We start from the raw sequence: 12,109 nt of genomic DNA, 5'->3' as shown, positions 1-12,109 counted from the left end.
TTCCTCACCGGCATCGCAGTGAAGGGCGCGAGGAGGGGAGAGGGGAGGGGCGGTCGTGAGGGGAGGCGAGGCCGCTGTGAGGGGAGAAGGTAGAGAGGAGGGCCGTTCGGGAGAGAAAGGGAGGCGTGCGGATAAGACGTGAGGAGCGGATGCGTGCGGTGGACTTCAATCCAATGAAGTCCAAATTATACCAGGTGGAGGCTTCACCCGGTACTATAGGTTGCACATTAGTACCGGGTGAAGCCTCCACCCGGTACTAAAGGCCATCAGGTACATTAGTACAGGGTGAAGGCTTCAACCGGTACTAATGTGCAACCTTTAGTACCGGGTGAAGCCTCCACCTGGTACTAAAGGGGTTCACGGGGCCTCGTCGGGTACTAGCCATTAGGCTCGGTACTAATGCTCACATTAGTACCGAATCAAAATGCAACCAGTACTGAGCTTCAAGACGAATGTTCGGTTTTCTAGGACGAATGTTCAGTTTTTCAGTAATGCCCACTCACCCACCCAATTTCCCTTGTGCCTCTTGGTCGGTGCTTTTTTGCGTCTGAGATGAACTATATTCATTGTTTAAGATCCGATGGCCTACAGCTAAAGTTTCTGATCATAAGGTAGTAGTCACGGTGGATTTGGTAGGATGAAATGGTTCCAACCTGATTTTAGAGGCTGAGTGGTTCCATCCTTATATTTGGCTGGAGAAACAAAATGATTCTATTTTCTTGGTTGGAGATGGGATCAATGGAAGGTCCGCATTCTACAAACATCATTAACCCTAAGTCCCTGCTCGTCAGTCAAGTCCAACAGATCCACTATCCCATTCACAATTTTAAAATGTTAGGGAGAGGTGCTGCAATGTATCCCCTTTCATCCACATTGACATGTAGATTCACTTTTCATTGGTCAATGTTTCTTCTTATTCCTCTCTCTTTGGAGTGGCGCACAAGTGTGGCTCAACCGTGGCAGGTCACCGGGAAAAGCGTGGCCCCATGGTGGCTGGACTCGTCGGAGCAGCGCGGGTCCAACTCTAGCGAAGGATGCCATAGGGTCATCTGCAGGGAAGACCGAGCGATGAGCTCAGTCGTGATTAAGGGCAAGATGCGGCAACGGCATCCACAGGGGCAAGGTGGAGCTGAGCGGTAGTGGAGGAGCGGGGCAGCATGGAGAAAGGCCCACACATGTGTATGCGGTTGGCGGCGCTGATGAGCTGGATGGAGCGGACGCATGTATGTAATGGGACAACGAGCACGCAAGAAAAGAAACCAGGAAAGAGAATCCCTTTTCTCAAGGACGAAGGAAGGGGATAAAGGAGATTGTGAAAATGGATCTATTAGAGGACTGTTTTTACCCCTTAATCGGTCGATCCTCTTTAACCAGGATATTGGGAAAGGAGATTGTTTTTCACAATACGTTGGAGTTTCTCTTATCTCTTCACTTCCACCCACCTCTACCTCCCCTATCCCCCTCCATTGCCTCCCGCTTGGTTGCTTGAGCCATCGTCCCGCAGCCCTGCAGGCTAGCCGTGCTTCCGAGCTACAGTCTGATGGAGCCGCTTGCCCCTAACGCACTTTGAGCTTCACCTTGTCAGAGCTTCTCTCCCTAACGCGCTCAAACCTCAACTCACCTACAAGTGGCAGGGCACGTGGTGACTGAGACCAGCAGCGCTGGGAGTGGGTCGACCGGAGGGAGGCGGTGCTGGGGAGCAAGGCAAGTGATTCTAGCACCGTTGGCAAGCAGAGGTCAGGGACACGGTAGAGCGCGTCGGTACGGATCGTGCGGTGCATACCAGCTCCGATCCGCTGATGCATGGACACCCGAGGAACCAAGGGCCATCTTCGATTGTTACTAGGCTTGGATTGAATGGTAGAAAGGACAGCTCATCTCAATGCAACGAGGATCCCCATGCTTGTCTCTCGCATCACGTCACCCGGCTTGACAGGATGACCTGCCGCCTATCGGTGAATGTTGTCGGGGTGTTTGAATTCCCCTACTAAACTTTAGCACTTGCCACATCGAATGTTTCTATACTAATTAGGAGTATTAAATATAATCTAATTACAAAATTAATTGTATAGATGGAGTCTAATTCGCGAGACGAATCTATTAAGCCTAATTAGTCCATGATTTAACAATGTGGTGCTATAGTAACCATTTGCTAATGATGGATTAATTAGTCTTAATAGATTCATCTGGCGAATTAAACTCCATCTGTGCAATTAGTTTTGTAATTAGCTCATATTTAGTCCTCCTAATTAGCATCCGAATATCTGATGTGGACCTGTTAAAATTTAGCACATCGTATTTAAACATCGCAGTCCATATGACGTAGCTCTGCTTGCTCTTTTAGAGGTTAGACGGCAATAACAACGGCATGGCGGCTCGATACCCAACTTCCTCCAAATACGACGTAGCTACTATGTACGGGACGTGTCTCCTCTGCAATTACTGCAAAGAGACTGTCCCTAACAAGTGGGCCTGTTAGCCCATATGCCCACTTACTAGCCACACAATACCTTTGCAATAATCACAGAAGAACTGCTTCCCCATGCAGGAGGATGCTAGGAGGGCAACAATGCTGCCCAGGTTAATGGTGACTACTATATTGTTTGATAAGAATCAGGCATAAAGGAGACCATATAAACCTATTATTTGATTGGTATTTTTGTCATCAGATAATTTCTCTTTTTTTTTCCCATGGTTCACATGAACCAGTTATTCTATGTATACCTCATTTTCAGGTTGCATACTTCAATTGTTTAATTCCTTCAAGACATCTCATTTCATATTTAACCCCTCCAAGAAATATCCTCAATTTTCGTGTTACATCTACAAATTTCAGAACACTCAACATGTCTGCTTCACTACTGTGAGTCCACATTGGCATCATCCTAGGCATGCTACACTTAAATTTGTTGATGGTTCGGTTTGAACCCATTTTTTTTGGTTTGGGCTTTGATCTGGTTGAGCATGGTTTGGGTGGAATCGGTGGGCCAGGTAAAGAATTTGGTTAGGTATGGTTTCTAGCTGAGATAGGTTTGGGCTGCATTAGATTGGATTTCAATAGGTCCTCATGTGTTGAAAGCCTTCTTCATAGACTCCTTAACGCACGCCTTTTTTTTATTGAATACCCAGGAGAGTTGTACATCTTTGTATTATAAAGAAAAAGGTTGATTACATGACATTTCTAGCTTCTGCTTGTGTCCTCAGCCTGCTAACATCAGGTACAGATTCACCCGCCAGCTTACGACCCATTAAACACAAGACTTATTATAGAACAGGATTAGAACCAAAATAGATAGTGTTCCTGAGATACTGAGATTACTTAGAGAACATGCAACCTAGTTTTTTTGGCCCCAACAACAACCCAATTTTCCCCACTTTTCTCTCCTGCATTCTCCCACCACGCCGCCGCCAAGGGGGCACATTAGCAACCTAAGATGTCATCTAAGCCTTCTAACATTGGATCTAATTAATTGATAATTAATCACAATTAATGTGTTCATGTCACTAGGCTAGTTGATTATACAGGCCTAAGCATATTAAGTTCCAACAATTAGCATCAGAGCTGATGTAGTAAGCATGCCTCTATCAAGTGATTACCCTTAATTTTTGTCGGTGATTATGCCTAAGTACCCTATTTGATATCTGTTGATGTTATCTGCGGATAATTAGCATGATTTGAACCTTGATCAGCTATGCCCTAAGTGTTTTCTGCATGGTTAATGTTAACCTCATTGAATATGACATGATTTGCTTCGAGAATCTCATTGAAGAGTTTAATTGAGAAATTTTCTTTTTATTTTTTCTTAAATGTATTACACCACTTTATTTTGTTCTGTGAACTTCAAACCATGTATGGATCTCGGAGCTGTAGCTACAAACTGGCCCAAAATGGCACGGCTTGCTTCAAGAACCTCATTGACCAGACGGTCGAGAGCAAAATCATCCGAGATGGCGCCACCATGACTCGTGTTGTGAATCAGCACGGACCTGAAGTAAACCTGCTCCGGATCAGCCCCGATCAGCGTGTCCAACGCCAACAAGCTCGCTATGTTGCTCGCCCCATCGCCGTCGCCGTAAAGCACTTCGTCAGGCTTCGCGCCGAAATCGCCGTCCCAGTACACCAGCTTCTCCGCCGTCGGCACGCCGATACCGTTGATGCAGGTCATCGGCACCGCCGGCGCACTGAAATCCAGCGTCACCGGCAGCACCCTCGTCACGTAGCGCGCCACCTCGCCGTCAGAGAAACCATTGGCCTTGAGATACTCCGGGATATCGTAGGCGGAATAGTTCTTGGCTCGCGTGATCACCAGCGGCGCGTCGCCGAACACCTTGGGGGACGGCAGAGTTGAGAACACGCCCGCGAAGCTCCTGCCGGTGTCAGCGAACGACAGCGGGTCGGTCGGTGGCGACGACGACGACGACGGGCCACAGAACTGCAGCCGGGATACACCGCCTCCAGCGCCGGCGGAGACCATGACGAAGTGCTTGACGTACCTCCTGCGCCACGCCAGGGGGCTCCGGCGGAGGAAGACGTTGGCGTTGATGCCTCCGAAGCTGTGCGTCACAAGGATGACCGGAGCGTCCCCGTTCCTCTCGCTTGCCTGCTCCACGAGCACCCTCAGGCTTGACAGGAAGCAGGAGAACACCCTGGACTCCTTGCCGGGCGGCGCCGCCGCGTATCGGAAGTCATACGACGCGCCGAAGAGGTTCTCGCCTTCTCTGTATCCGACTCCTTCCAGTGCCCGAACGAGTTTCTCCATGCAGAAGTTCCTGACGAGTGTAACAGCATAATGATAAGAGGCAATTTGATCAGTTGGAGGAGATACGAGTTAGTACAACCGAAATAGGTGGCAAAATTAGCAAGAAACACGAGTACAAGGCCTCTTTCGGCCGGCTTAAAGAAAAAATTCGCGGAGGATATCTTATTACTTCATGGCAGGATCACCGTAGCCGAAGCCGCGCGTGGTGCCGAAGGCCACGACGCGGGTCTCGACGCCGGGCACGTTGCGGTAATCGCCGGCGACGGGGTCGTACACCAGCCGCAGCAGCTCCGCGTAGCACGGCACCAGCGTAGGGTCCTCCTGCAGCGCCGTGTGGTTGTTCCACAGCCGGAACCATCCCTTCTTCCCCTTCGGCACACCGCCGCAGCTCGGTGCCGCGGTGGCGGGCTCGAACTCGTCGGTGAGCCGCGCGTCGAGCTGGCTGCAGCCGAATCCGGGCAGCAGGACGACGGGGTGGAGGCCGGAAGCACCACGCGCCAGTGCGCCGGCGAAGAAGAGCCAGGCCCAGGCGAACAGGACGAGGAGGAGCAGTTGGGCATGGGCGCCGCCCATTGAGAAAGCTTTGCTGCTATGTAACAATGGAGAAATTGGGAGCGGCGGTGGATGGGGGGAGGATAATGCATCCACTATCTGGTTGCAGTTTAGTAGTCGCTTTCACTTCCGTACAGTATCGCACATGGTGAGCTTCCAGACGCTGCCACCCAGTTTCTGAATTTCCCTTGTGCATCTGAGGCGGCGTTTGCGAGTGAGGTGAACAGTTCATTGGTTAAGGGGCGTTTGGTTGCCTGCATCAGCCCTCAGCCAGGCTCTACTGGTGCAAGATTTCCTATTTATTTGATTTGTGTATCTGCTCAGTCAGGCTTCGCGCGTGCAAGATTCCTTCCGCAACCAGACTCTGCCGGTGCGAGGAAATCGGTCGTTTCTGCCGGGCCAGACTCGCGTGGTGCAGGTAATTAGCCATCTAATGATGTTATTAATACATTATTAGCACATATTAAATGATATTAACATATTTCGATTAATATTAAGGAGTAATAAGATAAACTAAGAGCTATAAGATAATAGTTTTCCCGTAATAAATGTCATTACGATGATTATTTATATATTTTCATCTCATGCAACCCGTTCTCGTCGGAGCAACCAAACAGCTTCTCGGGAGAGCCTGGCCCGTGCGAGCAGGCAACCAAGCATCATGCTCCTGCATGCAATGGACCTGGCTCTGGGGAGCCAGGTTGGCTGGTGCGAGCCAAGCTAGACTCCTCCAGGCAACCAAACAGGCCCTAAGATCCGATGGCCAACAGCCAAAGGTCCTAACCAAAATTTGTGTTCATCTGCATATTTGCACTCCTATTCAGTTTATCAATCCATGCGTGATAACTGAAGCAAAGGGAACAGATTTACAGTAGCTATTCAATGTGATTTCGGTTTGAAAACTTGAAGCATTGTCTACCCGCGAACCTGATCAAGAAACGTCTATTCGTATTAATTAAGATCTTGGAGAAGAATCTTCTGTGTCAGCAGTAAGATATCAAATTTACACTTACAATTAATTTCACACACACACACATATAACACAACCTCGTAGCATTTATTCAAAACAATAGTAAATCTCTTTTAGATGAAGGAATAGTTTTATTCCAGCCATAAGGCATGCAAAGCCAAAATAGTTTATATCTAGCCTCTAGCTCTAGTAAGAAAAAAAATACCACAAAACATGACAAATATCTCCCTGAAGTGATGTCACATGAACCATATTAAATAACTCATCCAGGCACAGGGTAAAGTGGGAAAAAAGAATAGAGTTTTGCTATTTATCTGTCGACAGATTTTTGAAAATTTTTGATGTTGCAAATATTGTCATTAGATGTTGCAAACATTATTCTTCGATGTTTCAAAATATCTCATGATTTTAGGGGAGGAAATGTGGCAGATTCTCCCGATGTTACGGATACTATCTACCACGTTTCAATGTATTACTCTCGCATGTTGTATAGTACTTCATGTTTCAGTCATATGCAACATGGGAGAATAACATCTGCAACATCAGAGTAACGTATGCAACATCATAAAATTTAACAGATTTTACCCTAAAAAAATCTATCGACAAATAAATAGACACTCCCAAAAGAATAACACAAGCGCTCGATGTTCCTTGCATCTAGCTACGAAAGGGCTATGCCGGCAAGCAGGTAGGAGATCCAATAAACCTCTCTCGCTGCACTTCTTAGTACTCACGTCTCGCTTCGATCTATGTTTCTCATGCCATGGGCCGTGGCAATGGAGTCATAATGATTGTTTGTTGTGACTCAAAACTATGGTCATGCACCTTACAAAGAAAACGAAAAAGGCAATTAAATACCCGTGCACCTTAGAAAAGAGGAAAAAATAGCAATTAAATGCGCAGGCATCTTGGAATGGAGTGAAAATAGAAATTAAATGTGCATGCACATTAGAAAATCTTGTCCACGAGTTAGGATTTGATTTTTTTGATAAATATTTAATAATATGAATGCATTCTTTCTGGAACAGAGGGTGTAGCTCTTATATTAAAGCAAAAGGAAAGCATCACGGAAGGCAGCGTCGTGGAAGAAATGACCATGGGTGCTGATAAGGTCGCTGCCGAGCCAAATGGTGGCGGTGTCCCCACCACCAGCAGTAGCAGCAGCAGCAAGGTGCTGGTTGCCGTGATGATACCGGCGAGCATGGTGCTAAAGTAGCTTTTCTCCATCCTCCTTGTGCTCTCTCCAAGTTGGCCCTCAACACCAGCATGCGCCCCTACATGCTCCTTGCCTACCGCAACCTCATTGGTGCCGCCGCCGTGGCGCCTCTCACCCTCATCTTTGAGAGGTATGCAATGAACTACACACCTTGTTAGTTCTCTTGCTAGCTCCAGCAAACGCACGCATGTATCGGTCTCAGATCAATTTCCAAATAAAGTGCACATGACTGGTTGTGAAGAAACAGAACTTGGGTTTCAATATTTGAATCTCAGCAATTCTTTCATTTGTAGAGATCCAAGAGTTGTGCAACAAAAATATGTGTTCTCACCTTGCTTTCCTCTTGATGAAATACATGCTCAGGCACGTTCTTGGAAAAAGAACAAAAATAGGTGTATAATCGAATTGATGTAATATCTTGTTTTCTTGAAGGTTTTCTTATTTTTTTTGTTACTCATTTGCCATTTCTTGGTTGCCTTATGATGCAGGGATGTAACAAGGAAAATGCCAAATCTTGTTCAATGGGGTTGGATTTCCCTGAATGCTACATTTGGGTTAGTACTTTCTCACCATCATGTGCTCAATTGCAGTATATACTTTAGTCTCCTTGGAAGGTAGAAATCGATTGTTTTCATGGAATGTTTGTAAAAAAGGGAAAGGTAAAATTAAACTTAGATCCCTCAGATTGTTGAGTTCTCATTTATTGAGTTCAAACACTATAAAAAAATATCAGTTTTATGCAACCAGTCCCTTCAAAATATGATCATATTGATCTTACAGAAACAAGACCTGATCGAAGATATCTTGTAGTGAAACTTGTATGAAAATAAATATCTTGTAGAGAAACTTAAGCAATCTTCTGTACTTAATAACTACTCATAAGTCATAACACAAGAACTCGATTTGACCATTTGAAAGAGTGCATGAATTTGCTACTGGAAGATCTTATTAGTAAATTGTCTAGATAGAATTTCTTAAGAAGTATAAAGTGCAAAAATAATGATGCAGTGCACATTCTTTGCCACATCTCTTTTGAGGGAAAATTATTGTCAGAATTTTGAGTTAGCCCTTCACTTCTGTCTGATGTAGGATTATCCTTGCAATGGGGCTGTACTACTACGGGCTGCACAGCACCAATGCCACATACTCTGTCATCTTCCTGAATCTGATCCCCGTCATGACCTCTCTCATCGCCATCACACTCCGGTATTCAAACTTTCCGCATACAAATCTGAATACAATGTGACAAAACAAGCTGACCAGTAATCTATATGTGTGAAACATTGTTTAGGGTAGAGAACTTGATCCTTACAAGTTGGTGTGGAAGGATGAAGCTCTTAGGCATCTTGACATGTGTTGGGGGAATGATGATGGTCAGACTGTACAAAGGCAAGCTGGTGCATCATCCTTGGCCTACCCACCTGCTGAAATCACAGTTCCATGCAGCGACAAGCCCTACCCATCACCACAATATGGTTGCTGGCACATTGTTCCTGTGCGGAAGCTGCCTTGGTTATGCATTTTGGTTCATCATACAGATGCATACTTGATCATGAGAATGTTTTTAGTATGCTTTATATGTATAGCTACTTCTGAAGGAGCGATATGAATGTTCAGCATCCATGAAAACACTCCAATTCTTGCTTACTGGAATTTTATGTCACCGCAGGTTAGGCTAGCTAAGGTGTTCCCATTTCGGTATTGGGCGACAACACTTACATGTCTGTCAGGAAGCCTGCAGGCATTTGTGATTGGCATCCTGATCGACTCGAAGAAATCAGCATGGACGCTCAAATGGGACCTTCAACTTCTGACAGTTATATACTCGGTAAGGCGGCACGCCATGCTTTACCTTTACATGAAACATGATATGCTAATCACCTATTCCGTCGAAACAGGGGGTGTTCACCACCAGTGTAGCATTTATGCTGATGTCATGGGCAGTCAAGCGCCGCGGCCCAATCTACCCTCCCATGTTCAACTCATTGGCGATGATTGCCACAGTTGTTATGGACTCGGTGTTGCTTGATACCAATATCTTCTTGGGGAGGTGAGTTCTTGTTGCTGAACAGAGAGATGTATCAGCTTTGCAATAAGCCGGTAGCAAATACAACAAATGCCAGTGTACATGTTACATACTCTGATGCCACTAGCTGCTTGCTTCCATGATCTGCAGCATACTGGGGACGTTGCTCGTCATCTTGGGGCTCTATACATTTCTGTTGGGGAAGGGGAAGGAGCTGCAGCACGCTGCGGCAGCGCAGAAGGCCAATCAGAAGCAATACACCTCAAATGGAGAGCAGGGCGGACATGAGTTGCAGTTGCGGCATGGAGATGAAATAGCATAGCTGTGGAAGACATACTCTAAAATAAAGCATACTGATTATTGCTGGATAGGCATTGCACAATTAGTCGCGATTATGATGAACATTTGTAGCAAGGCTTGATAGTTTTGGAAGTCAATTCCCTTAGTGCCACCAACAAGGTTACATGTTCCTTGTGTGCCATGGAAATTATAAAGTTCCCTCGTTGCTATCAATTCAAACCTTTTGCCTTATGTGCCATTCCGCCCGTCTAACCATCCATGTGACGTCAAATTGCTAAAAAGAGTTTCATGTTTTTAAAACCATCTCATAAATAAGCATTTTAGGTGAAAATTTAAATATAGCTTTTTCAAGAAGAATTTTATTTCAAATCTACGGCACCTATACAAAATGGATTGCTATTGATTTATATCATCTACTCAAAAAAATTAAAGATTTTTTCAAAGCCATCTTGAGGGTAAATAGCTCACCTGACAACTCAAATATATTTTTTTGAAAGAATTTTTAATTCAAATGCGAGATGGTTGCTAATGATTTATAGCACATACTTAATTTTTTAAAATATTTTTAGAAGTCTCTTTTTGGTTGAGGGATATTGGTAACAGAAGGAGGAGCGGGGCAGTGATTCACTGGGGAATGGCGGACCAAAGGGACAAAGCAAAGGAGGCGGCATCACTTCTACTTAATTAGTAGTAGAGAAGAGAAGATGGTCGCATAGAGGAGGGTGAATAGTCGTTCTAAAAATTCAAACACAATATGCAGCGGATAGTATAAATCCGTCTCAGCTGGGTCAAGTCGGCTGAGCCGACTTTGACTTGGAGCAACGGGTGGTGCGCCGGCCTTGTCGTGCGGGCGCTAGTTCAGTTCAACTCGGCGTACCCAACTTTGAACTGGCGCAGCCAACCCTAAGATATTGATTTCAAAAACCACACAAATTTAACCAACGAAATTTAGATCTACGTGTTGCCACGGCCTTGTGAGTATGTATACTTATAGATCCATGGAACACCTACACTCAAACCACACTCAACAAAGAGATCGGGCTATGAGTTCAAAAGTCAACTAGAGCAAGAATATGAACAAGATAAACTACGAGAACTCAAGAACAAGCAAACCAAGAGTGGAGACACGTCGATTTGTTTTACCGAACTTCGGCTACTTCCAAGGAAGCACATACTCTCAGTTGAGGGGCTCGGTAGCTCTTGAGCCAGGTCTCTTTCAACCATTTTTCTCGCTTCACTATCTTGATCTCTTCCCTTGCGGAGGTGGGATCGACGCTTTCACAAACTTCCCACAGCTCACCATAAAGGTTGGGAGCTCACGGGTAATGCCTAACCATCTAGGTGGCTTCACTTCCAAGAATAACAAATGCTTCACGAATTGCTTGACGAAGTCCACAAGTGCTCAAGGATGGGAATGGCTCACTTTTGCTTTCGATCACACAAACTTTCAGTCTCTCAACCCAACTCGCAAGATTTCTCAGGGAACTCACAAAGAGGGAGTGGGGAGAGCTCTAATAGCCTCTAGAGGTGTATTCTTCGTGTTAGAATGAGCAACCAAAGAAGGAGGGGGTGACAGGGTATAAATACCCGCGGCTCCCGAAACTAGCCATTGGTATACAAACCCGGCTGACCTGACTTGCAAAGGTCAACCAAAGTCAACACCAATCTCAAAAAAATCTTCTGAGACGAACCAGTCAAAGTTAGTTCAAAACCGGCTCACCCAACAATGTTGGCTGACCCGACTTTGGGTGGACGCCAGCGCAACCAAGGCAGCACACAACCCGATGCAGCAACTCAAAGTCGGCTGACACGAATCATCTCGGCTCACCCGACTTGACAGCATAGAGCTAACTTAAAAGGTCATAACTTTTCACTCCGGAACCCAATTTAGGTGATCTTGGACTCTATGGAAAGCTTATTCAAAGGACTATCAAACCCAAGCAATAACAAGCACCAAGATCACCAAGTGTATGTGTTTTGCCAAGTGTTTCTCTCAAGTTAACACTTGGGTTTTGTTAGTTTGAGCACCAAGACTAGTCAACCATTCAATGTCGCATCCCTCTTGACATACCAGCATACTTATACTCAAGATTAAAAATAAAATATAATTCAACCACTTGAGCTTAAATAAATTTGGTCTTGCCACTTTTCTTCAATTGTCACTTCATGAGGGTGCAACCTTTCTTTCTCTTGAGCACACCATCCTTGAACTAGTGACTTAGGATTTTCCATCATATATGATCAAAGTCACTGTCAGATTTAGTGACCGGCAGTCCACCATGGGG

The 12,109-nt window shown here is 45.5% G+C and overlaps 2 protein-coding genes across 3 annotated transcripts; one reads left to right on the top strand and one right to left on the bottom strand.

The window, feature by feature from the left end:
- Positions 1-3,764: 3,764 nt before the first annotated feature.
- On the bottom strand, positions 3,765-5,494 carry LOC117836255 (lecithin-cholesterol acyltransferase-like 1). Its single transcript, XM_034715643.2, has 2 exons — positions 4,930-5,494; positions 3,765-4,770 (listed from the first exon to the last, which is right to left on the bottom strand). The coding sequence occupies exons 1-2, from the start codon at positions 5,331-5,333 to the stop codon at positions 3,813-3,815; spliced, it is 1,362 nt and encodes a 453-aa protein (XP_034571534.1). The 5' UTR covers positions 5,334-5,494; the 3' UTR covers positions 3,765-3,812.
- A 1,670-nt stretch (positions 5,495-7,164) lies between these two features.
- Positions 7,165-10,037, top strand: LOC117840210 (WAT1-related protein At5g07050). Of its 2 annotated transcripts, XM_034720676.2 has the most exons (8): positions 7,165-7,628; positions 7,792-7,890; positions 7,987-8,052; positions 8,588-8,704; positions 8,790-8,993; positions 9,168-9,326; positions 9,397-9,548; positions 9,675-10,037. In XM_034720676.2, the coding sequence occupies exons 3-8, from the start codon at positions 8,020-8,022 to the stop codon at positions 9,844-9,846; spliced, it is 837 nt and encodes a 278-aa protein (XP_034576567.1). In that variant the 5' UTR covers positions 7,165-7,628; positions 7,792-7,890; positions 7,987-8,019; the 3' UTR covers positions 9,847-10,037. The 2 variants fall into 2 exon arrangements, with proteins under 2 accessions (XP_034576567.1, XP_034576566.1); XM_034720675.2 differs by lacking the exon at positions 7,792-7,890 and having other exon boundaries at positions 7,166-7,628.
- The last annotated feature ends 2,072 nt before the right edge of the window (positions 10,038-12,109 follow it).

The sequence above is a fragment of the Setaria viridis genome, chromosome 9 (assembly GCF_005286985.2).
Source record: "Setaria viridis chromosome 9, Setaria_viridis_v4.0, whole genome shotgun sequence".
NCBI classification, from domain to species: domain Eukaryota; kingdom Viridiplantae; phylum Streptophyta; class Magnoliopsida; order Poales; family Poaceae; genus Setaria; species Setaria viridis.
Note: the sequence above shows the minus strand (reverse complement) of the source record. Positions and strands in the feature narration are given on the sequence as shown.

Bases quoted from the DNA above. Each gene is read 5' to 3' on its own strand.
- LOC117836255 (XM_034715643.2), bottom strand. From the start codon at position 5,333: ATGGGCGGCGCCCATGCCCAACTGCTCCTCCTCGTCCTGTTCGCCTGG. The intron at 4,771-4,929 runs GTAATAAGATAT...TACACTCGTCAG, and splicing joins TACGGTGATCCTGCCATGAA to GAACTTCTGCATGGAGAAAC.
- LOC117840210 (XM_034720676.2), top strand. From the start codon at position 8,020: ATGGGGTTGGATTTCCCTGAATGCTACATTTGG. The intron at 8,053-8,587 runs GTTAGTACTTTC...TGTCTGATGTAG, and splicing joins TCCCTGAATGCTACATTTGG to GATTATCCTTGCAATGGGGC. The intron at 9,327-9,396 runs GTAAGGCGGCAC...CCGTCGAAACAG, and splicing joins TTCTGACAGTTATATACTCG to GGGGTGTTCACCACCAGTGT.